The sequence below is a fragment of the Pristis pectinata genome, chromosome 34, assembly GCF_009764475.1.
Source record: "Pristis pectinata isolate sPriPec2 chromosome 34, sPriPec2.1.pri, whole genome shotgun sequence".
Lineage (NCBI taxonomy): Eukaryota > Metazoa > Chordata > Chondrichthyes > Rhinopristiformes > Pristidae > Pristis > Pristis pectinata.
Window position 1 is genome coordinate 12,071,495 of NC_067438.1, and position 25,738 is coordinate 12,097,232.

A 25,738-nucleotide genomic window follows, 5' to 3' on the forward strand; every position below is an offset into this window, starting at 1 on the left:
CCCCAGGATATTGACGGTGGGCGATTCAGTGATGGTGATGCCATTGGATGTCAGGGGGTGATAGCTGGATAGCCAGCTCGATATCTCAACGAAGCTCGACAAAAGTTTTGAAACAAGAAGGGCGCAAATTTAACCTGAACCGGCCTTTAGTACACCTTGTCATGTGGTGGTCTTGTCACACGAGGTATGAGATCAGTGCCCACCCGAGGAGTAGGAAGGGGAAGAAGCCACACGAGGTTTGCAGTTAACAGAATGCACGGCAATATAATTTGTCTGGTTAACGAGATGGCCCTGAGGAGCACTTACAGTCCGACCAAGTTGTGTCTGCATCACTGTTAACTGAGTAAATTTGCTCATTAACACACTGTTGCAGAACCAGTTACACAGAGCTCATTAACTCAAACAGACGGAGTGTATATAATGTGGGTCTTGGTGAAGCAAGACTACGTTTAACAGGATGTGTGTTGGTTCTCAGTAGGAGTGCATGAATAAAATTTGATTGGGAAAAGGATTTAAAACCCTTGATACATTTACTGGACTTGGTGTCACTTTTGAAATACATAAGCCCCCAGTCCCTTGGCAACACACACAAAACGCTGGAGGATCTCGACGGGTCAGGCAGCATCTGTGGGGGGAAATAGACAGTCGACATTTCGGGTCAAGACCCTTCATCTGGAAGGGCCCTGATCTGAAACGTCGACCGTCCATTTCCCTCCACGGATGCTGCCTGACCTGCTGAGTTTTTTTAAAAATTTTATTTACAGTGCGGTAACAGGCCCTTCTGGCCCAACGAGTCTGCGCCGCCCATTTTAGACCCAAATTAACCTACCCATACGTCTTCGCAATGTGGGAGGAAACCGGAGCCATCTTGTGTGTTGTTCCAGATCCCAGCATCTGCAGTCCCCCGTGTTTCCAACCCTGCTCCTTTGTTGAGGCAAACTCGCCCAGAGAATAAATTCCCTATCGTTCCAATCAAGATTCCCACAACTAGAAGCTGTTGTATTACCACTGGAGCTCCCCAGTGAAATGGCTCGCAGATTTGTACTGAGGCATTTCAACCTATGATATTTCCGAATTTTCTGTCAAATCAATCCCATGAATACACGTATGCACACACACAAACACACACACAAACACACACACACATGGATACACACAGATACACAAACACACTCATGTACACACAGACATACGCATGCACACCTTCTTCTTACGCAGTCCCTGGGGATCGAGGGTGACCTGCTCCCAATCCCGTGTTGTGGGTTCTGGTGAGGCCAGGGTGGGACCCACAGATTTCTCCACTGATGGGACAGGAGGCTAGGTAGTTTGTGAGGCGGTACAAGATCTCTGTGTCAATGTAGGGCCTCGAGCTTCTCGATCCCATCTTACATACTCCTTCTCGTAGAGCGGTGGTGGGCCAGAGATTGCCGGGAGTCGGTGGGGAATGTCGCATTTCTCCAAGGAAGTTTTGAGCCCATCCTTGATCCATTTCCTCTGTCCACCTGGTGGTCTCTCCCCGGGACAGAGCCCGGGACAGAGTGTTTGCTTCAGGAGTCGGGTGTGGGACCTGTGAACGATGGGACCTGCCCACCGGAGCGGACTGAGTGTGACTGGGGATGTGGGTCTGGGAGGGAGGGGTCACTGAGGTCGGTTCCCACACCCTTCCCGTGGGTCCAGGGGATTTTTCAGAGACCATTGGTGAATACCTGGATTACCTGCCTTCACTGAGAGATGCCTCCAGAGACACAGGAAATGGACCACATTTTCCAGGATCTAACCATGAACCTTTGTGGGTGGGTGTGGTGCAGTGGGAGGGGAGCTGTATCTTACAGACACACAGGCACACACAGAGACACACAGGCACACATAGGCACACTCAGGGACACAGAAACACACAGACACACACACACACACACAAAATCCCACCCAACTACTCACACACATGGACACACAGACAGACAAATAAACCCACAGACACAGATACACAGACCCCCACACTCACACAAACCTACACACAGACACACCCATACAGAAACAAACCACACACACAAACCCACAGACACAGACAAACCCAGACACAAACCCACATGCACGCATTCCCCCTCATGCACACAGAAAACCATAAATACAGACGTACACTCAAACCCACAAACACACAGACAGACAGACACAGACACACACACACACACACACAGACACACTGACACACACACAACAGTCCATAATAAATACATCTGTACCGGGACATAAAATGGAGCTCCTGGTGTGAAGTATGGTTTCATTGATGCAAAGTCGATGTTATAGTGGGAGAGTCGAAATGTTAAGTTGTCCAGAACCTTCTCTTCTGTATATTCTGCATAGAAAATAACAACAGAAATCTGTGTTTATGCAACCCCTCTCATTTGGTGAAGCATCCCAAAGAACTTCAGAGAAGCATTGTCAAGCAGAGTTTGGCATCAGACCTGGGTCCGATCCTCTGTGTGTGTGTGTGTGTGTGTGTGTGTGTGTGTGTGTGTGTGTGTGTGTGTGTGTGTGTGTGTGTGTGGAGCTTGCACGTTCCCTCTGTGACCCTGTGGGTCTCCCTCACCACCCAACCCCCCCACCGGGTGCTACAGTTTCCTCCCACATCCCAAGAACGTGCGGGGTTGGTGGGATAATTGACTGCTGTGAATTGCCCCCAGTGTGTGGGTGAGGGGTAGAATCTGGGGGGAGTTGACGGGAATGTGGGGAGAGTAAAATGGGATCAGTGTAAATGAGTGGTTGGTGGTCAGCATGGACGGTGGGCTGAAGGGCCTGTTTCCATATTGTGTGACCCTATGATAAGGAAGCACTCAGGGAACAGGGATTTGAGAGTTCAAGGGTGCACTTAAAGTCAGAAAATTCAATATTCCTACCACTGGGTTGCAGGCGGACTGTGAGGTGTTGTTCTTCCAGTTTGCGTGGGCCTCACCCCGGCAGTGGAGAAGGGCAGGTCGGTGTGGGAATGGGAAGGGGAGTTGAAGTGGAATGCAACTCGAAGCTCGGGATGACCATGGAGGACAGAGAGCCAGTGGTCCACAAAACAGTCGGCTGGTCTACGCCTGGCCGTGCCAACGCGGAGGAGGCCACATCGTGGGCGAGGTTGGAGGAGGTGGTTACTTACTGTCATCCGACACCTTTGCCTCAATGTAAAAGGTGCTGCCAATGAATTCGTCCAACTTTCCAGCCTTCTTCACGTTGCGGAGAAGCTCTGCTGTTACCAGATTCAGATGTGCTCTCCCCTGCCGCATCTAACGGCGGAAATTAAAGCATCGAGTTGGCATCGGGCAAACTCTTAATGCACATAGGAACAGGGAAAGAGCAGCATTTATTTGGCACCATTCTCAGCCCTTGGTTGTCTACAGCTGGTGGTAAAGCTGATGTGTGCATGGTAAGATCCCACAAACAGTAAGGTGAGAACAAAAACTATGCAGACGCTGGAAATCTAAAATAAAAACAGAAGATGCTGGGAGCACTCAGGAGGTCAGGCTGCATCTGTGGGCAGAGAAAGAGTTACTGTTTCAGGAACACGGGGGGAGTGGGTTACTTGAAGGTGGAGAATTCAATGGGTTATGGACTACTTAGGTGGAATATGAAGTGTTAGAACATAGAACATAGGTCATAGAACAGTACAGCACAGGAACAGGCCCTTCGGCCCACAACATTGTGCCGAACTAATTAAACTAGTAATTAAATGCCTAACTAAACTGATCCCATCTGCCTGCACAATTTCCACATCCCCCCACTCTCTGCACATCCATGTGCCTGTCTAAAAGCCTCACAAACACCTCTATTATATCTGCCTCCACCCCCACCCCTGGCAGCACATTCTAGGCACCCACCGTTCTCTGTGTAGAAAAACTTGCCCCACACATTTCCTTTAAATGTTCCCCCTCTCACCTTAAATGCATGCCCTCTAGTATTAGACATTTCGACCCTGGGAAAAAGATACTGGCTGTCTACTCTATCTATGCCTCTCATAATCTTATAAACCTCTATCAGGTCTCCCCTCAGCCTCCCCAGCTCCAGAGAAAACAACCCAAGTTTGTCCAACCTCTCTTTATAGCACATACCCTCTAATCCAGGCAGCATCCCGGTGAACCTCCTCTGCACCCTCTCCAAAGCCACCACATCCTTCCTGTAATGGGGTGACCAGAAGTGAATGCAATACTCCAGATGCAGCCTAACCAGAGTTTTATAAAGCTGCAAAATAACCTCCTGACTCTTAAACTCAATGCTTCAATTAATAAAGGCAAGCATGCTGTACGCCTTCTTTACCGCCCTATCAACCTGTGCAGCTACTTTCAGGGAGCTATGGACTTGGTCCACAAGATCCCTCTGTACATCAACACTGTTAAGGGACCTGCCATTAACGGTGTACTGTCCCTTTACATTTGATCTCCCTAAGTACAACACCTCACATTTGGCCAGATTAAACTCCATCTGACATTTCTCTGCCCGTATCCTTTTACAATCTTCTACAACATCCACAACACCACCAATCTTTGTATCGCCTGCGAACTTACCAACCCACCCATTGACATTTTCGTCCAAGTCATTCACGTATCTCACAAACAGCAGAAGTCCCAGTGCAGATCCCCGCCGAACACCACCAGGCACAACTAGTGTTGTTCTCCTGGTCTGAGTTGGCCTCACCCTGGCACTGGGGAAGGTCAAGGACAGAGGTCAGTGTGGGAATGAAATGGTCAAATCTCTACATCGGAGACAAAAGAAGCTCATTAAACTGCAGGGAGGGTGGGGGAAAGGGTGTGTCTCTGATGGCGTGACCATGGGGGTGAGCTGTAGACCGGGTGATCTGGTCACTGAGTGAATGGGAGCAGTCAGAGAGTGAGAACAGGGAAGGAAGAACGTGGGAGCTGTGAAATGCAGGGCAGGGGGACGTGCCCGGCAGGTCAGACTGGGAATGTCCTCCACTCCCAGAGGGAAACAAAGGAAAAAAGGAGGAAAAAAACCTAACAAGCTGAACCAATGTCACAGACATACGACTGATACAGTCGTCTATCTGTGGCATTGAGAAATCCAGTTACAAATCAACGTTGAATTTATTGGGTCATCTCTACCTTGAATAGGTTCAGGGAACGCCTCCATAGTTCTCCAGGATGGAGTTGGAGACACAGGAGTTGCTGTCCTCTGGGAGAAATTCCTCCTCACTTCCACCTTAACCATTTATTCTGCATCTATGTCCCCATGGTTCTAGATACCCCCGCAAACCAGCCTCCCCTCCATGGAATCCGTCCATACTTCTCGCTGCCTCGGGAAAACAGCCAACGTAATCAAGGACCACTCCCACCCTAGTCATTCTCTCTTCTTCCGCCTCCCATCAGCAAGGCTTGACAGCACGTACCACCAGGCTCAAGGACAACTTCCATCCTGCTGTTATTAGGCTTCTTGAATGGATCTCTCATATGCTAAGGTTGAATTCTTGATCTGCAAACCTACCCCTTCCCTTCATCTGTCTACCTGCACTGCACTTTCTTCGTAGCTGCAACACTTAATTCTGCATTCTGTTTTTAATTTTGATAGAGCATGGAACAGAACAGTACAGTACAGTACAGGCCCTTCAGCCCACAGTGTTGTGTCAACCTATATAAACCTTCTCCATGATCAATCCAACCTTCCCTCCTGCACAGCCCATACTTCTCCATTTTTCCTACATCCGTGTGCCTTTCTAAGAGTCTCTTAAATGTCCCTATTGTATCAGCCTCCACCACCACCCCCAGCAGTGCATTCCAGGCACCCACCACTCCCTGTGTAAAAAAACCTACCTCTGACATCTCCCCTAAACCTACCTCTGACATCTCCCCTAAACCTTCCTCCACTCACTTTAAACGGATGTCCTCTGGTATTGGCCATTGCCGCCCTGGGGAAAAGGTGCTGGATGTCCACTTTCTCCATGCCCCTCATAATCTTATACACCTCTATCAACTCGCCACTTATCCTGCGTTGCTCCAAAGAGAAAAGCCCTAGCTTGCTCAACCTTTCCTCATAAGACACGTTCTCTAATCCAGGCAGTGTCCTGGTAGGTCTCCTCTGCACCCTCTCTAAAGCTTCCACATCCTTCCTATAATGAGGTGACCAGAACTGAACACAATACTCTAAGTGTGGTCTGACCAGGGTTCTACAGAGCTGCAACATTACCTCATGTCTCTTGAACTTAATACCCCGACTAATGAAGGCCGACCCACCATACGCCTTCTTAACAACCCTATCAACTTGAGCGGCAGCTTTGAAGGATCTGTGTGCTTGGACCCAAGACCCCTCTGTTCCTCCACACTGCTAAGAAACTTTGTACTCTGCCTTCAAATTTACTACCTCAATTTACATATGTATGGAATGATCTGTCTGGATGGCATGCAAAACAAAGCTTTTCACTGTATCTCGGTACATGTGATAATAACAAAGCAATTCCAATTCCAATATCCCCTGTAAGGAAAACAGAGGGAATCTGTTAATCCCTCTCAGAACATGCCTGATATGCAGTGGAAGTCAGTGGACAGGACAAAGGACCACCAATGTAATGTGCATCTAATATTGGGTGGCAATGTGGCGCAGTGGGTAGGGCTCACGGCGCCAGAGACCTGGGTTCGATCCCGACCTCCGGCGCTGTCTGTGTGTGGCGTTTGCACCTTCTCCCTGTGCTGCAGTTTTCTCCCAGATCCCAATGACGTGCAGATCGGTGGGTTAAACTGTCCCCTAGTGTGTGGGTGAGGAGTAGAATTTGATGGGGAGTGCGGGGAGAATAAAGCGGGGTGGCCGATGGTCTGCACGGACTCAGTGGGCCAAAGGGCCTGTTTCCAGGCTGGATGACTCGGTGAGCTTGGAGTAACTCTGCCCTTGTCCACGGTGAAGGGGAGGCGGTGTTGCTGTGGGGAGGGGTGCAGGGGAACGTCAGAAAGCTGTTGCTCACCTGGAGACAGTGATTCAGCTCTGGGAGAGGCACCTTCCAGCCAGAGACTTTATGAATCCCAAACATCACAGTAACATTCAGAATGCTGCCCATTTTATTCCTACAAGGGAAGTAAATGGAATGAGAGGTGATCACGAGTCCGCATTGCTTCCAAGCAGACAACTTGTTAATCAATTCACTTTTGTTTTAAGCTACACACAGAGGCATTGGAAGAACTCAGCGGGTCAGCAGCACCTGCAGAGAGAAGTGGACAGTCGACATTTCGGGTCGAGACCCTTCATCTGGGCTGAAAGATGGAGGGGAGGTAGTCAGTATAAAGAGGTGGAGGGAAGGGGGCGGAGCAAGAGCTGGTAGGTGATTGGTGGATCCAGGTGAGGAGGTGGTGATGGGCAGATGGAGGAGGAGGGGAGAGTGGGAGTGGTGTCAGAAGCTGGGAGGTGACGGGTGGATCCAGGTGAGGGGGGTGGGGGTGATAGACAGACGGGGGAGGGGGGAGATTGGGAGAGATGTCAGAAGCTGGGAGGTGACAGGTGGAAGGAGATACAGTCGCAACACTTCAGAAGCTTTTAGACAGTCAGGGAATGGAGGGCTGCGGACCACGTGCAGGCAGAAAGAAGGGATTAGTTTGGATTGGCGTCGTGTTCAGCACAGACATGGTGGGCCGAAGGGCCTGTTCCTGTGCTGTACTGTTCTACGTTCTATGTCCATGTTCTAACCCTTCGAACTGTGGCAACCCCTAACTCCAAAATAAGGAAACCCCGTGTTTTAAAAAAGTAGAAATCTAACTGAAGGCAAACGTTCTTGAAGCAGCAACTAACTGCATGAGGACATGAGAATTAAGAGGAGCAGAAGCCCCTTTGAGGCCACTTCACACTTCACCACTCAACAAGGTGACGGCTGACTTACCTCAATACCACTTACCTGCACTAACCTCAGGTCCTTCTCGTCCCTCAATATCCGGACATCTATCAATCTCTTGTCTTGAATGAACTTAATGATTGAGCCTCAATGGACCATAAGATAAGATAGACCATTCAGCCCATCGAGTCTGCTCCGCCATTCAATCATGGCTGATTTTTTTCGCAACCCCATTCTCCCACCTTTTCCCCATAACCCTTAACCCCCGTCACCAATCAAGAACCTATCGATCTCTGCCTTAAGTACACCCAATGACTTGACCTCCACAGCCCTCGGTGGCAACCAGTTCCACAGATTCACCACCCTCTGGCTGAAGAAATCCCGCCTCATTTTCAATGAAGGACATCCATTTATTCTGAGGCTGTGCCCTCAGATCCTAGACTTTCCCACTGATGGAAACATCCTCTCCACATCCAGGCCTTTCAGTATCCAGTAGGTTTCAATCAGATCCCCCCTCATCCTCTGAGCCCAAAGACATCAAACACTCTTCATAAGTTATGACTTTCATTCCCAGGATCATTCTTGTGAAGCTCCTCTGGACTCTCTCCAGGGCCAGCACATCCTTCTTTAGATACGGGGTCCAAAATTGCTCACAATACTCCCAATGCGGTTGGACCAAGTGATGGTAAGTGAGATTAGTATAAAGGGTGCTCAATGGTCAACAGGGACAAGGTAGACCAAAGGGCCTGTTTCTGTGCTGTATGACTCCGTAACCCAAACTAACCTCATCAAGGCTCATGGCACAAGCTCTGGCTCCCTCAAAGCGTAAGAGGATCTGAAGACGTTACTTACTCCACTTGGATTGTGAGTGGGAATGTGTCATTGTGCACCATGTAGTACCAATAGTCCGGGATGATCTGCAGACCAAACCTGGGGAACTCTAGAAGACAAAAATCAGAATAAATGTGATCTAAAACAATGATTGGCTTGTCGGAATTTACATCACATGTCTCATTGAAACTGATTGCAAAGCAAAAGCGAGACTCAAGTCATGTCACAAGAAACAAGGTATCTCTCCAACATTTAATATGGACGGAAACTAGATGGTCAGTATGGACACAATGGGCTGAAGGGCCTGTTTCTGTGCTGTACGACCGTGAGTGTTAATATTTAAGACAAATGCTTAGTTAAGATTGTAGCAACAAACGATCTGCTGGAGGAAGGCAGCAGATCGAGCAGCATCTGTGGGGGGGAAAGAAATTGTTGATGTCTTGGGTCAAAACCTTGCAGGGTTTCAACCCCAAACGTTGACAGTTGCTTCTCCCTCCCTTCCAATGGATGCTGCTCGACTGCCGAGTTCCTGGGGATTTGCATTCAATTCTGGTCACCCCATTACAGGAAGGATGTGGAGGCTTTGGAGAGGGTACAGAAGAGGTTCACCAGGATGCTGCCTGGATTAGAGGGCAGGTCCTATAAGGAGACGATGGACAAACTTGATTTGTTTTCTCTGGAGGCTGAGAGGGGACCCTATAGAAGTTAATAAAATTATAAGAGGCATAGATAGACAGCCAGTATCTTACTCCCAGTGTTGAAATGTCTAATACTAGAGGGCATGCATTTCAGGTGAGAGGGGGTAAATTCAAAGGAGATATGCCAGGCAAGTTTTTTTTTACACAGAGAGTGGTGGGTGCCTGGAATACACTGCTAAAGATGGTGGTGGAAGTAGATACAATAGAGGCATTTAAGAGGCTCTTAGATAGGCCCATGAATGTGCAGAGTGTGGAGGGATATCGACCATGTGCAGGCAGAAGGGACTAGGTGTCATTAGCTTAATTAGTACAGCACATCATTGTGGGCCGAAGGGCCTGTTCCTGTGCTGTACTGTTCTATGTTCTTTGTTCTATGTGAGCTGTCACTCCCCAAACTAACTCTCATCGTAGTCCTCACTACCCACCTGCTGGGACTGGAGTTACATATAATGTAGAACAGCCAAGCACAACCAAACAGAATTTGAAGACAATTTGGTAATTTCAAGGTCATCATTACTGATGCTGACCTTCTCGTTACAGATTTACTCAGTTGATTCTCTTCCTCAGTTGCTCTGCTGGGACAAGGCTCAGATCTCCAAATCATAGCCCATGCCTGTGTGGACTTGTCCAACAGTTTAGTCACGTACCTGTCACCGAACTCTCCAACAAACTTCGACAGATGTAGCGTTGCAAGTGTCCTGACTGGTTGCATCACAGTCTGGTACGGCAATTCGAATGGGTAGGAACGTAAGAAGCTTCAGAGAGTAGTGGACTCAGCCCAATACATCACGGGCACATCCCTCCCCACCTTCGGGAGTATCTACAGGAGGCGCTGCCTCAAGAAGGCAACATCTACAATCAAAGATCCCCACCATCCGGGCCATGCCATCTTCTCACAGCTCCCATTGGGCAGGAGGTACAGAAGCCTGAAGTCCCCACACCACCAGGTTCAGGAACAGCTACTTCCCTTCGACCATTCGGTTCTTGAACCAACCTGTACAACCCTAATCACTAACTCAGTACAGCAACACTATGACCACTTTGATCACTTTGCACTAAAATGGACTTTTTGTTTGTTCCATTTGTCTTGCTTGTAAAAATTGTGTGCAATTAATGTTTTTCTTGTGAATGTTGGTCTTTTAATGCTCTGTGCCTGCGATGCTGCTGCAAGTAAGTTTTTCATTGCACCCGTGCACACATGGACTTGTGCGGATGGCAATAAACTCCACTTTGACTTTGTACTGTTCCACCCGATGTAATCTGCTCAAAGTTCTCACACGGCAGAACATATCTGGGCTTCACTTGGGGACAGGGCTAAAAACCTGAGCTCCAGAAATCATATCAGGTTCCCGATGGACGGGTGAAGCAAGAATTGGCCGGTGGAGACACAAGAGACTGCAGACGCTGGAATCTGGAGCAACATACAAGAGATGCTGGAGGAACTCAGCGGGTCAGGCAGCATCTGTGGAGGGGAATGGACGGTCGACGTTTCTGGTCGAGACCCTTCATCCCCAACAGGGGTTCTGTGAGACCCTCTCTCCCTGCTTCCCCTCTGTGATCTCTGCTGCTCTCCAGTCCAGAGGAAGGGACTCGACCGTCTATTTCCCTCTGAAGAACTGGCCAGTGATGGGTCAGAAGACCCCAGTCTTAACCAGGCTTTCTTGGATTGGTGCTGTGTGAATTTATGCCTCTGAAGGCAAAGGGAACAATCATATCCGAGACACCTGTCAGAACTGCCAACTGTTGATCAATCGCAACGGTGGAGCAACGTCTATTGCTTCTCAGTGCTTTACGTGTGGCTTGTGCCAGGACCAATCAGCCCCAGACAGCACAGAACAGGCCCAAACAGGGACCGAGCTGAAAAACTCCGGAGGTGAGGTGAGAGTCACTATCCCTGACACGAGGCAGCCTTTGACCAGGTGTGGCCTGAAGGACACTGGGTGAACCAAAGTCTAAGAGGAACACACAGTGGGGGAACTCAACGGGTCAGGCAGCGTCTGTGGAGGGAAATGGAAGGAAACCTTTGTGGCTGAAGTCACACCTCGCTCGAAGGAAGTCAGGATGTCAATTATCCCAGCCCCAGGACAACGCAGGGACACAGTGGCACGGCAGGCAGAGCCGCTGCCTTGCAGTGCCGGAGACCCGGGTTTGATCCCGACCTCCAGTGTGTGTGTGTGTGTGTCTGTGTGTGTGTGTGTGTCTGTGTGTGTCTGTGTGTGTGTGTGTGTCTGTGTGTGTCTGTGTGTGTGTGTGTGTCTGTGTGTGTGTGTCTGTGTGTGTGTGTGTGTGTGTGTGTGTGTGTGTGTGTGTGTGTGTGGAGTTTGCACCTTCTCCCTGTGACCGGGTGGGTTTCCCCCGGGTGCTCCAGTTTCCTCCCACGTCCCAGAGACACGTGGGTTGGTGGGTTAATTGCTCCCAGGGTGTGGGTGAGGGGGTAGAATCTGCCAGGGCAGTTGATGGGAAAGTGAGGTAATGGGATTGACAGGATTGGTCTGAGAGCTAGCACAGATTTGATAGGCCAAATGGACTGTGTTGGGGGAAAATGTGAGGTTAAAGTTCAGGCAACACAGCCATAGTCTGGTTAAGGACAGTGTACCGGAATGGAATGGACTCACTGTACTCCTGAACTCGAAACTTCTTCAAACCATAGTATTCAGAGTTTTCGCCGACTTTTGCCCGAATTTGATATGTTCCATTCCTGTAAATTAGGAAATAAAACGTGAGATATTATTGCTTCTTTAAATGTTCCTCTGTCATCACATTTCTGAACGGTCCATGAACCCATGAACACTACCTCATTATTCCACTTTTGCACTCGTTATATAAATAACATAGTAATTTTTAAGTCTTTATGCCTTGCACTGCACTGCTGCCGCAAAACAACACATTTCACAACATACGTCAGTGATAATAAACCTGATTCTGATTCACTTTCCCGCTTCTAAAGAAGGGTATTTGATCTGGAATGTTGAGTCACAGAGACACAGAGTGAAAACTCAGCCCACTGCGAAGTCCATCAGTTGACAGGTTACATCACGGCCTGGTATGGGAAATCCAATGCCAAGGAACGCAGGAAGCTACAGAGAGTGGTGGACTCAGCCAGTTCCATCACGGGGACAGCTCTCCCAACCATCGAGGACATCTACAGGAGGTGACATCCATCATCAGGGACCCCCACCATCCGGGCCATGCCCTCTTCTCGATGCTGCCATCAGGCAGGAGTTACAGGAGCCTGAAGACCCCACACCTCAAGGTTCAACAACAGCTGCTTCCCCAGTGGCACCAGGTTCTTCAACCAACCTGAAAAACCCCAACACTCCCTCGGACTGGATTTCTTTTTCTCTCTCTCAGTCTTGCACTTGTGTCGTTATGTTTATTCATCGTGCAAGTTGTGCATAATTTATGCTAATTTAAGTTTATGTCAATTTATGATTGTGTCCAGTTCTGGTCGCCCGATTATAGGAAGGATGTGGAAGCTTTAGAGAGGGTGCAGAGGAGATTTACCAGGATGCTGCCTGGATTGGAGAGCATGTCTTATGAGGATAGGTTGAGCGAGCTGGGGCTTTTCTCTTTGGAGAGGAGGAGGATGAGAGGTGACTTGATAGAGGTGTACAAGATAAGAGGCAGATCGAGTGGACAGTCAGAGACTTTTTCCCAGGGTGATGATGGCTAACGAGAGGGGGCATAATTTTAAAGTGATTGGAGGAAAGTATAAGGGGGATGTCAGGGGTAAGTTTTTTTTTACACAGAGAGTGGTGAGTGCGTGGAACGCACTGCCGGCAGAGGTTGTGGGGGCAGATACATTAGGGACATTTAAGAGACTCTTAGATAGACACATGAATGATAGAGAAATGGGGGGCGATGTGGGAGGGAAGGGGTAGATAGATCTTAGAGCAGGATAAAATGTCAGCACAACAATGTGGGCCGAATGGCCTGTACTGTCCTGTTGTGTTCTATGTTCTATGTTTGCTGCTTCATGGCATTTACATATGCACACTTATGACAATAAACCCAAACTTTTTGATTCCCTTTCCCTGGGGACAAAGCGGGTGTGCATTCACCTTATCTACGGTCCTCATGGTTTTATACACATTTTATACAACTCTTCAATCCATTCCTTCCAAATAAACAATGCTCAATAGATTGAAGAGTTTGGACATTGGGTCTCTTTCCCAGACTTCCATGACTTCAAAGTCAAAGTCATCTGCACAAGTCCATGTGTGCACAGGTGCAATGAAAAACTTACTTGCAGTAACATCACAGGCACAGAGCATCAGATAAGCAGCATTCACAAGAAAAACATAAATTATGCATAAATTATACTAAATTATAAAAGAAAGAACACAATTAGAACAAAAAAAAGTCCATTGTGGGCAAAGTGGTCACGGTGTTGCTGTACGGAGGTAGTGATTAGGGTTGTGCAGGTTGGTTCAAGAACCGAATGGTTGAAGGGAAGTAGCTGTTCCTGAACCTGGTGGTGTGGGGACTTCAGGCTTCTGTACCTCCTGCCCGATGGGAGCTGCAAGAAGATGGCATGGCCCCGATGGTGGGGATCTTTAATGATGGATGTTGCCTTCTTGAGGCAGCGCCTCCCGTAGATACTACCAATGGTGGGGAGGGATGTGCCCGTGATGTATTGGGCTGAATCCACTGCTCTCTGCAGCTTCTTACGTTCCTGCGCATTCGAATTGCTGTACCAGACCGTGATGCAACCAGCCAGGATACTTTCAACAGTATATCTGTAGAAGTTTGTTAGAATGTTCGGTGACAAGCCGAACCTCCTTAACCTTCTGCAAAAGTGAAGACACTGACGCATCTTCCTTGTGATTGTAGGGGGTGCAGATTAGAGAGTATATAAAATCAATTCAGTGAAGCCAGTAGGTGGAATCTTACATTTTGGATTCAATGCTGATCTCCCCAGTGTGAAATGAACTGGCTTCATTTTGTCGATCCATAGTTGACAAGACAGTGCCCTTTGAATCCTGGAAATGCAGGAGAAAGTCACTTACAGTTCGTTGATAACGGAGATTCACAAAGATCAACAACTACAGAGGGTCAACATTAAAACAAGGTTAATCATTAAAGCCTAGATGTTGTCATTAACCAGCTGCTTCAGATGATTCCAAACCATTCTCCTGGACGCGCTTCAGTTCTGCGTTGGCACAGTGGCACAGCAGGTAGAGTCGCTGCCTCACAGCTCCAGAGACCTGGGTTTGATCCCGACCTCCGGTGTTGTCCGTGTGTGGGGTTTGCACGTTCTCCCTATGACCGGGTGGGTTTCCACCAGGGAGGCATGTCCGTGGGACTTTTGAAGACCTCAAAATCATGAGAGGTGTGAAGTGACGCACTCTGGAAGGTCAAAGAAGGGTAGGACGTATACAGAAAATGGAAGGGAATGTAGATGAACAGAGGGACCTTGGGGTAAAAGTCCATAGATCCCTGAAAGTGGCTACACAGGTAGATATGGTGGTGAAGAAGCACACAAGATGTTTGTCTTCACCAGCCGGGCACAGATTATAAGAGCTGGGACATCATGTTCAACACACAGAAAGTGCTGGAGGAACTCAGCAGGTCAGGCAGCATCTGTGGAGGGAAATAAACAGTCGACGTTTCGGGCCGAGACCCTTCATCAGGACCGGAAAGGAAGAGGGCAGAAGCCAGAATAAGAAGGTGGGGGGGAGGGGGAGGAGCACACACAGGCAGAGGACAGGTGAGTTCAGGTGATCGGCGAGTCCAGGTGAGGGGGGGGAAGGTAGGTGGGTGGGGGAGGAGGGGGAAGATGTAATAAGCTGAGAGGTGATCGGTAGAAGAGGCTGAGGGCTGAAGTAGAAGGAATCCAGTAGGAGACGGCAGTGGACCATGGAATCAAGGATGGGGGAGGGGAGGGGAGGAGAGGAGACGGGCAGGTCATCAAGGCGGGGGAAGGGAGCCACAGGAATAAGGGAAGACAAAGAAGGGGAGGGGTTACCAGGACACAGAACATTACAGCACAGTACAGGCCATTCGGCCCACAATGTTGTGCTGACATTTTATCCTGCTATAAGGCCTATCTAACCCTTCCCTCCCACATAGCCTTCCATTTCTCTATAATTCATGTGTCTACCTAAGAGTCTGTACAATATCCCTAATGTATCTGCCCCCACAACCTCTGCCGACAGTGTGTTCCACGCACCCACCGCTCTCTGTGTAAAAACTTACCCCTGACATCCCCCTCGTACCTTCCTCCAATCACCTTAAAATTATGTCCCCTCGTGTTAGCCATTGTCGCCCAGGGAAAAAGTCTCTGACTGTCCACTCAAACTATGCCTCTTATCATCTTGTACACCTCTATCAAGTCACCTCTCATCTCCTTCTCTCCAAAGAGAAAAGCCCGAGCTTTTAGCAGTTAGAGAAAGTTAGAGAAGTCGATGTTGAGGCCATCAGTTTGGAGACTCCCAAGGCGGAGTACGAGGTGTTTTTCCTCCAACCTGCGCCTGGCCTCTATGTGGCAGTAGAGGAGGCCGTGGACAGACATGTCAGTGTGGGAGTAGAGTGTGGAATTGAAGTGGGTGGCCACCAGGAGGTCCTGGCTGTTGCGGCGGACAGCAAAGGCACTTGACGAAACAGTTGCCCAGTCTGCGTCAGGTCTCACCGATGTAGAGGAGGCCGCACCAGGAGCACCGGATGCAATAAATGACACCCTCGGACTCACTGGTGAAGCCTGGAAGGACTGTGTTACAGATTTATAAAGCATTGGTTCGACCACAGCTGGACTACTGTAACGGTTAGCATAAAGCTATTACAGCGCCAGCGACCCGGGTTCAATTCCCGCCACTGTCTGTAAGGAGTTTGTACATTCTCCCCGTGTCTGCATGGGTTTCCTCTGGGTGCTCCGGTTTCCTCCCACATTCCAAAGACGTACAGGTTAGGAAGTTGTGGGCATGCTATGTTGGCGTCGGAAGCGTGGCGACACTTGCGGGCTGCCCCCAGAACACTCTACGCAAAAGGTGCATTTCACTGTGTGTTTCGATGTACACGTGACTAATAAAGGTATCTTATCTTATCTACAGGAAGGATGTGATTGCGCTGGAGAGGGTGCAGAGGAGATTCCCCGGGGTGTTGCTGGGATTGGAAAGTTTTAGTTATGGGGAGAGATTGGAAAAACCAGGTTTGTTTCCTCTGGAGCGGTGGGGGCTGAGGGGTGACCTGACAGAGGTGTATAACTTTATGAGAGGGATAGATAGAGTGTATGGAATCTTTCTCCCGTAGCAGAGTTGTCCAACTGAGAGGGCATAGAAATACAGTAAGAGGTAAAAGAGATCTGAGGAAGAATGTTTCCCACTCAGAGGGTGGGTGGAACCTGGAACGCACTGCCTGAGGGGTTGGTGGAGGCAGAGACTCCCACAACATTTAAGAAGCATCGAGACAAGCAGCTGAATCGTCGAGGCAGAGAAGGTTACGGACCTAATGCAAGTAAATGGGATTAGGCTGGATCGATAGGTCGGCATGGACTGGTTGGGCCAAAGGGCCTGTTTCTGTGCTGTACAACTCTGTGACCCTACAACCGTGTCCCCTCGCACAGTGACACCTTCAGCTTCTGTCGATTGCCTTAATTCTGATGATTACAGTAGATAAGAAGGTAGATCAGGTTTCAGAAGACCTGGCTGAAATATTATTGCATAGAACCCAAGATAATATCAAGGAACAGCAGCTGGACTCACACTTACCAACACTTCAACAGCAACCATGCAGTTTATGGGTTTCATTTCTTGATCGAGTGTAAAGATTTGGTAATGTACTGAAAAAGAATATAATTGGAAATAATTTTAGCGGACAGGAATGATTCAATGTAATGGGGAACTATTACAAATGGTCTCTCTAGTCAGTGAACAGTCTCAGCTCCCCTGAACAAACCTCAAGTTTACTCAGTAATCCATCTTTTATCTCCCCTGACACTTTCACCTGAGCCACAGTTGTGGGCTCAGAAAGGCACCAGACACTCTTCCACCATATTAGAGTCATACAGCACGGGAAAAAGCCCTTCGGCCCAACTGCTCCGTGCTGACCAAGATGCCCCATCCAAACTAGCCCCATTTGCCAGCGTTTGGCCCATTCATTGGACCTGTCCAACTGTCTTTTAAAGGCGGTTATTGTAAGTGCTTCGACCACTTCCTTTCCCACATCGATACCACCCTTTGTGTAAAATAGTTTCCCCTCAAGTTCCTCTTAAATCTATCCCCTCTCATCTTACAGCTATGCCCTCTAGTTCTTGATACCCCGACTCGGGGAAAAAGAGACTGAGGGAACAAGAGTATTATCTCTTGTGAGAAGGGAGGAGGGTGTAAAAAGGCTTTACGAAGATATGGACAAGCTGAGAGAGTGGGCCAGCACATGGAGGAGAGATTATAATGCGGGAAACAAGGTGAAGGTAACCGCTTGGTGCACAAAGGAGGAAGGCAGAGTGGTGAGAGATTGGGTCGTGTTGAAGTTAAAAGGGACCCGAGTGTGTTTGTACCTAAATCAGTGAAAGTCAACAAGGAGGTGCAGCAAGCAATTCAGAAGGCAAATGGTATGTTTGCCTTTGTTACGAGAGGATCTGAATGTAGGAGGAAAGATATCTCACTGTAGTTATGTGGTGCCTTAGTGTGATTATAAGATAAGACATCTTTATAAGTCACATGTACATCGAAACGCACAGTGAAATGCATCTTTTGCGTTGTGTTCTGGGGGCAGCCCCGCAAGTGTCACCACCCTTCCAGCGCCAACATAGCATGCCCACAACTTCCCAACATGTACGTCTTTGGAATATGGGAGGAAACCGGAGCACCTGGAGGAAACCCACGCAGACACGGGGAGAACATACAAACTCCTTACAGACAGCGGCCAGAATTGAATCCGGGTCACTGGCGCTGTAAAGCGTTACGCTAACCGCTACACTACCGTGCCTGCCCTATACCTGGAGTACAGGTGACTCCTGTGTTATGGCTGATCGGGTGATGGAAATTCGAAAGTCGCAAATCACTGCCTAAAAATTTGAGGCAAAGAATAAATTTGTTCTCATGGAAGTTATGTGAAGAAAGTAAACAAATAAACATAATCTTTTTATTCAACCAGCGTTTGTTGATGGACACACAGATGACGTGGTGTCGCAATATGGAAAATCACGACAGAGGCCATTCTCTAGAAATCGTGGTCAGGCCCATTTTAGAACAGAGAACATAGAACAATACAGCAGAGGAACAGGCCCTTTGACCCACGATATGCCAAATGAATTAAACTAGTAATTAAATGCCTAACTAAACGAATCCCTTCTGCCTACACAATGTCCATCTCCCTCTGTTTCCTGCACATCCATGTGCCTATCTCAGAGCCTCTTAAACCCCTCTATCGTATCTGCCTCCAGCGCCACCCCTGGCAGTGCATTCCAGACACCCACCACTCCGTGTAAAAAAACTTACCCTATACATCTCCTTCGAACTTTCCCCCTCTCACCTTAAATGCATGCCCTCTATTATTGGACATTTTGACGCAGGGAAAAAGATACCGGCTGCCTACTCTACCTATGCCTCTGATAATCTGATAAACGTTATGTTAAAGAGAAGTGAAGCCTACATGCAACTTACCAGTCTCATGAGGAGCATAAATGGGTTTATCAGTCACTATATAAATGAAGTAGGGTCTCGATCTCAGCTGGACGGAAGCCTTCCTGGTCTCGTGGAACGGTGCAGAGAGTTCAGTGACAAGCGTTGCGTACTGCACCTCATGGAGGAAGTTCAGGTGAGCTGTCTTCTCTGGGAGAATCTGGGGAGTCAAAGTTGGGTGGATTACCACTGGGACAACAGAGGCACATCAGCAGTGTGCCGGTGTGAGGCTCAGGGGTCTAATCAGGGAAGGGACACCAAGTAGTGCAGCTGCCTCACAGCTCCAGAGAACTGGGTTCGATCCTGACCTTGGGTGCAGTCTGTGTGGAGTTTGCACGTTCTCCCTGTGACCCGGTGGCTTTACCCTGGTTGTCATGGAGTCATAGTTATACACCATGGAAACAGGCCCTTCGGCCCAACTGGTCCATGCTGAACAAAATCCCCATCCAAGCTAGTCCTACTTGCCTGCATTTGGTGTATATCCCTCTAAACCTTTCGTATCCGTGGACATGTCCAAATGTCTTTTAAATATTGTTAATGTACCTGCCTCAACCACTTCCTCTGGTAGCTCGTTCCATATACTCACCACCCTCTGGGTAAAAAGGTTGCCCCTCAGGTCCCTATTAAATCTCTCCCCTCTCACCTTAAACCCATGCCCTCTGGTTCTTAATTCCTCAACCCTGGAAAAAAGACTGAGTGCATTCACCCTGTCTACGTCCATCAGTAGGAATGGGATCGTAGTGGTTAGCGTAACGCTACAACAGCGTCAGCGACCCGGGTTCAATTCCGGCCGCTGTCTGTAAGGAGTTTGTACGTTCTCCCCGTGTGTCTGCGCGGGTTTCCTCCGGGTGCCCCGGTTTCCTCCCACATTCCAAAGACGTACAGGTCAGGCATGCTATGTTGGCGCCGGAAGCGAGGCGACATTTGCGGGGCTGCCCCCAGCACACTCTACGCAAAAGATGCATTTCACTGTGCGTTTCGATGTACACGTGACTAATAAAGATCTTATCTTGAAGCATGGGATGGACCATGTCGAATGGTACAGCAGGCACAAACGGGCCGAATAGTCTACTCCTCTTCCTACTTCTTACATTCTCATGGTTGTATCCCACTGACGTGGTTTCTATCATCAGATCCCCCACCACGCAGCTCCCACCGGGCAGGAGGTACAGACGTCTGAAGTCCCACACCACCGGCTTCAGGAACAGCTGCTACCCTTCAACCATTTGGTTCTTGAACAGACCTGCGCAACCCTAATCATTACGGTGCAGCGGGTAGAGCCGCCACCTCCCAGCTCCAGAGACCCGGGTTCGATCCCGACCTCCAGCGTTGCCTGTGGGTGGAGTTTGCACCTTCTCCCCCATGGGTTTCCCCCGGGTGCTCCCCACATCCCAGAGACGTGCAGGTTGGTCAGCTGCCCCCAGTGTGGGTGTGTGGCGTGGGAGGGGCGGGGCAATTGACGAACCAGGTCAGAGAGAACACAGGGCAACAGGGAAGCACACAGAGGTGGGATGGGACTGCTGGGGTGCTAGCATGAAGCCAACAGGCTGCAAGGCCTCCTTCTGTGTTAAGGAAGGCTTGATGGGGCAATCATTTTCCACTGGTCAAAGGAAGGGTTACCCTGGGAATTGTGAGACCTGATGGAGGCTTGTGAGACTATGAGAGGCATGGACAGAATAGACAGCCGGTATCTCTTTCCCAGGGTCAAAATGTCTAATACTGGAGGGCACGCATTTGGCGTGAGAGGGGGAAAGTTTGGGGGAGATTTTTCTTTTTTTACACACAGCGATATGATATGATCTCTTTATTAGTCACATGTACATTGAAACACACAGTGAAATACATCTTTTGTGTAGTGTTCTGGGGGGCAGCCCGCAAGTGTCGCCACGCTTCCAGTGCCAACGTAGCACGCACACAACTTCCTCACCCGTATGTCTTTGAGAGCGGTGGGTGCCCGGAATGTGCTGCCAGGGGTGGTGGTGGAGGCAGATATGATAGAGGTGTTTAAGAGGCTCTTAGATAGGCACATGATCCGCAGAGAACATAGAACATTACAGCACAGTACAGGCCCTTCGGCCCACAATGTTGTGCCGACATTTTATCCTGCTCTAAGATCTATCAAACCCTCCCCTCCCACATCGCGCCCCCCCCCATTTCCCTATCATTCACGTGGCTATCTAAGAGAATGGAGGAATATGGACATTGTGTAGGCAGAAGGGATTAGGTTAGTTAGGGGTTTAATTACTAGTTTAATTAGTTTGGCACAACATTGTGGGCCGAAGGGCCTGTTCCTGTGCTGTACTCGTCTATGTTCTACGTTCTAACCCAGAGACTGTCTGTACTCTGTTTAAGAGGCATTTCGACAGAGCCTGAATTAGGCAAGGCATGGAAGGATACGGTCCTGATGCGGGCAGATGGGATTAGTGTAGGTGGGCAAAAAGGTCAGCATGGACGTAATGGGCCGAAGGGCCTGTTTCTATACTGTACAACTACAGAGAAAGACCAAGCCATTCTGTTCTATGTGAAGAGTCTTCAGGGGCACAGAAGCAAGATGGGGAGATGGAACGAAGATGGTAGCCTGTCGGTGACCGAAGCTAATGAGGGCGATAACTCTGGCCGATGTCCCAAAGGGTGGGATTACCTGTGCAGGGATCACTTGAGTAAAGTTGTTCCCCTGGTTCAGCTGCGCCGTGTACTTCCGAGAGGAGATGACTTCTGTCGCCTTCCCCACCTGCTTCTCAAAGTAGACGGTGATTGTAACGTCGGCAGAGGACTCGAAGACTTGCAGGGTGACGGTCTGGCCCAGGCCAACGTGAGCGACATGGGGGGCGGTGATGAGATACCTACAGCAGACAGAGTATCACCACGGTGAGGAGACAGGCAGTTGCCCCGGATACCAGCACCACCCCTATCGTGAGCTCAAGCACTGCCACGTTACAGCTTGGCTGACTCCTCTAGTCCTCACCCCCTCAGACTTGGAGGCAGCTGAGACAAAAGCTCCCGGTAAGTATCTCCTGGTCAATTCCATGAGGACTTTGGCTATGGGGGGAGCGCGGACAGGCTGAGCTTGTCTCCCACGGAGACTGAAGGATGGGCTGACACGAGACATCGAGAGGCATCGATGCGGGAGGTAGTCAGATTCTGTCTCCCATGGCAGGGGTATCGAAAACAAGAGGGGATGGGTTTAAAGTGAAATGTCAGAGATTTAAAGGGGTAAGATTTTTACACAGAGAGCGGTCGATATCTGGAACGCACTGCCAGAGGAGGTGGGGGAATGAGGTACAGTCACCAGGTTTAAGAGGCATTTAGACGGGGACTTCACTTGACAAGGCACAGAAGGACGCAGATAAGTGGGATCAGTATTGTTGGATTCGACTGTTTTAAGTAGTTTTTTAACACGTATAGTGTTTAATACACCTCAAGTAGCTGCACGAGGAATGGCCACTTCCTAGCGTATTGGTTCATCCATCAGGTGAATATGTGTGTTCTCATTGGTCGGTTATGCCACAGGTATCTAATAGGTTTGCTGATTGGACTATTGTTAGCTAAGGAATCCCTCTTATCTCAGGTATAAAAGGTATTGTTTTTTGTTAACCTCTCTCTTGCTTATCTCTCTCTCTTGTTTATCTTTGCTTATCTTATGTGTACAAAATATTAAGAGGAATAGATAGAGTGGACAGCCAGCGCCTCTTTCCCAGGGCACCAATGCTCAATACAAGAGGGCATGGCTTTAAGGTAAAGGGTGGGAAGTTCAAGGGAGATATCAGAGGGAGGTTTTTTACCCGAAGAGTGGTTGGGGCGTGGAATGTGCTGCCTGGGGTGGTGGTGGAGGCAGGTACATTGGTCAAATTCGAGAGATTACTAGATAAGCATATGGAGGAATTTAAAATAGAGGGATATGTGGGAGGAAGGGGTTAGATAGTCTTTGGTGAGGTTTAAAGGTTAGCACAAGATTGTGGGCCGAAGGGCCTGTATGGTGCTGTACTGTTCTATGGTTCTATCTCTCTTGCCTCTCTCTCTCTTGTTCTCCGCCCCCACCTGCCCCCCACCCCCCCACCAGCCCGTGCTCATCTTTAGTTCCTTCTGTCTCAGCTCGTCCCCCAGTAGTAAAGCCAGTGCCATGTGCTCTGTGACTGTCTCTTTGTTTTAAACTTCTCCAATAAAACTTTGTGAAGCACCAGGTTGTTTCCAACTCATTCCTGGACTCCTGAAAGAACCTGCGGATTCGAAAATAACCGGATCCGACAATACAGACGGACGAGAAGGTTGGTGTGGGTGTGGACTTTCTGTGTACGACTCGATGACCCTAGAAGTAGGATCAGGCAGTTCGGCCCATCTTTCCTGTTACACTGTCCAATGGCTGATCTACCACCAATTGTCCCCTGTACTGACCCCACGTTTCTTGACTCCCTCAGCATCCAAAGTCCTCCTCCACTTTGCCTTGTCAACCGATTGACCCCCTCTCCGGCTGGCGCTCAAGAGGTCAGAAAGGTCAGACGGCGCGGGAACGGGACCTTCGGCCCACCGAGTTCCTGCCGACCACCAGCTGCCTGGTTGCCCCAATCCTGACTTATTCTCCCCACATTCCCGTCAACTGCCCCGAAACCAAAGCCTCCGCTGACCACTCGGAAAGGCGCTAAGGAGTCCCGCAGGGCAGCTTGAGCTGATCCCCTCCTGCGTCACTCTGCAGATGGTGACCGTGTGGACAGGGAGCAAGAGTAGGCCACTCTGCCCATTGAGCCGGCCCCGCCCTTCGGTACAATCAGAGCAGATCTGACTGCGATCTTAACAGCTCCTTCCTGCCCCTTCACCCCTTGCTTAGCAAGACTCTTATGTAGTTCTGGGCCTTAAAAACCATCAAAGACACAGCTTTAAGGAGGAGAGTTCCCACGACTCACCTCTGAAAACGTTTCACCTTATCTCCGTCGTAATTGGGCAACTTCCGGTTTTCAAAAGGCTGACCCCTCCTTAGAACCATAGAACACTACAGCACAGAAAACAGGCCATTCGGCCCTTCTAGTCTGTGCTGAAACTTTATTCTGCTAGTCCCAATGACCTGCACTCGGTCCATAACCCTCCAGACCTCTCCCCTCCATATATCCATCCAATTTATTCTTAAAACTTAAGAGTGAGCCCACATTTACCACATGAGATGGCAGCCCGTTCCACACTCCCACCACTCTCTGAGTGAAGATGTTCCCCCTAATCCTTTCCCCTTTCACCCTAAGGCCATGTCCTCTCGTACTTACCTCTCCTAATCTAGGTGGAAAGAGCCTACTCGCACCTGCGCAGGAGGGAGATTCTTCTACGTCACTCTTTGGAGTTGCTGACGTCTCTGACTTCCATGCCAAGGTCCATCAGCCTCTCCATCAGCCGCATTAAGATGCCCCTTTAAACACCCACTAACCCGCCTCAACACCTTTCTCCAGGTCTTGATCGAGAGAATTAGTAGTGAGACCTTTATTGCTTGCAATAAACATTAAAGTTGGTGACATAAAAGTTGGTGGCGTTGGGGGTAATGAGGGAAGATCACAAGAGGCTGCAGAGGGTCGTAGACTCAGCCAGCTCCATCACGGGCACAACCCTTCCCACCATCCGCAGGAAGGCAGCAGCATCCATCACCAAGGACCCTCACCATCTGGGACATGCCCTCTCCTCGTTACTACCGTCGGGGAGGAGGTACAGGAGCCTGAAGACCCACACGCAACGATTCAGGAACAGCTTCTGTCCCTCCGCCATCAGATTTCTCAACGGTCCATGAACCCATTGTTATTCCTATTCCTTGCACTATTTATTTTATAAATTATGGTAATTTTTATGTCTTGCACTGCACTGCTGCCACAAAACAACACATTTCATGACATATAAGTCAGTGATAATAAACCTGATTCTGATTCTGAGGTTTTCTAAAGCCACAGCAGGATGTAGATCAGTTGATGGGAGCACTGGCAAATGGAATTTACCCCAGGTGAGTGAGGTGATGCATTTTGGAAGGTCAATTAAGATAGGACATACACAGTAAATGGTAGGGCCCAAACAAAGGGACCTAGGGGTAAATGTCTATAGATCCCTGAAAGTCCAAGTTGATTGTCATGGGCATACATATCCAGGGTATAAATGCCATGAAAAGACATGTACCCCTTGAAGGTGGAGTATGAGGTTAATGGCAGGACTCTTAGCAGTGTGGAGGAACAGAGGGATCTTGGGGTCCAAGTCCATAGATCCCTCAAAGTTGCAGCGAAAGTTGATAGGGTGGTTAAGAAGGTGTATGGTGTGCTCGCCTTCATTAGTCCGGGGATTGAGTTCAAGAGCCGCGAGGTGATGTTGCAGCTCTATAGAACTCTGGTCAGACCACAGTTGAAGTATTGTGTTAAGTTCTGGGCACCTCATTATAGGAAGGATGTGGAAGCTTCAGAGAGGGCGCAGAGGAGATTTACCAGGATGCTGCCTGGATTAGAGAACATGTCTTATGAGGAAGTGTTGAGACAGATAGGGCTTTTCTCTTTGGAGCAACAGAGGATGAGAGGCGACATGATAGAGGTGTATAAGGTTATGAGGGGCATAGAGAGAGTGGACAGCCAGCACCTTTTCCGCAGGGCGGCAATGGCCAATACCAGAGGACATCAGTTCAAGGTGAGTGGAGGAAAGTTTGGGGGAGATGTCGGAGGTAGGTTCTTTACACAGACAGTGGCGGGTGCCTGAGTCATCCCGAGAGACAGCCCACAGGCGGTCAAGGACTTTTGACAGGCAGATGAAGGGAGAGACCAACACACACAAAACGCTGG

General features: G+C 49.1%; 1 protein-coding gene across 1 annotated transcript in view; it reads right to left on the reverse strand.

Moving 5' to 3' along the window:
* The window catches only part of LOC127585878 (complement C3-like), a 52,055-nt gene that overhangs the window by 23,257 nt on the left and 3,060 nt on the right, over positions 1 to 25,738 (reverse strand). The window contains exons 3-11 of the mRNA XM_052043590.1: positions 21,595 to 21,796; positions 18,936 to 19,113; positions 17,040 to 17,110; positions 14,227 to 14,315; positions 11,949 to 12,031; positions 8,657 to 8,744; positions 6,947 to 7,046; positions 3,143 to 3,269; positions 2,241 to 2,353 (exon numbers count right to left, since the gene is read on the reverse strand). Of these exons, the coding sequence (XP_051899550.1) occupies positions 2,241 to 2,353; positions 3,143 to 3,269; positions 6,947 to 7,046; positions 8,657 to 8,744; positions 11,949 to 12,031; positions 14,227 to 14,315; positions 17,040 to 17,110; positions 18,936 to 19,113; positions 21,595 to 21,796 (1,051 nt within the window). The remainder of the gene's footprint in view (positions 1 to 2,240; positions 2,354 to 3,142; positions 3,270 to 6,946; positions 7,047 to 8,656; positions 8,745 to 11,948; positions 12,032 to 14,226; positions 14,316 to 17,039; positions 17,111 to 18,935; positions 19,114 to 21,594; positions 21,797 to 25,738) is intronic.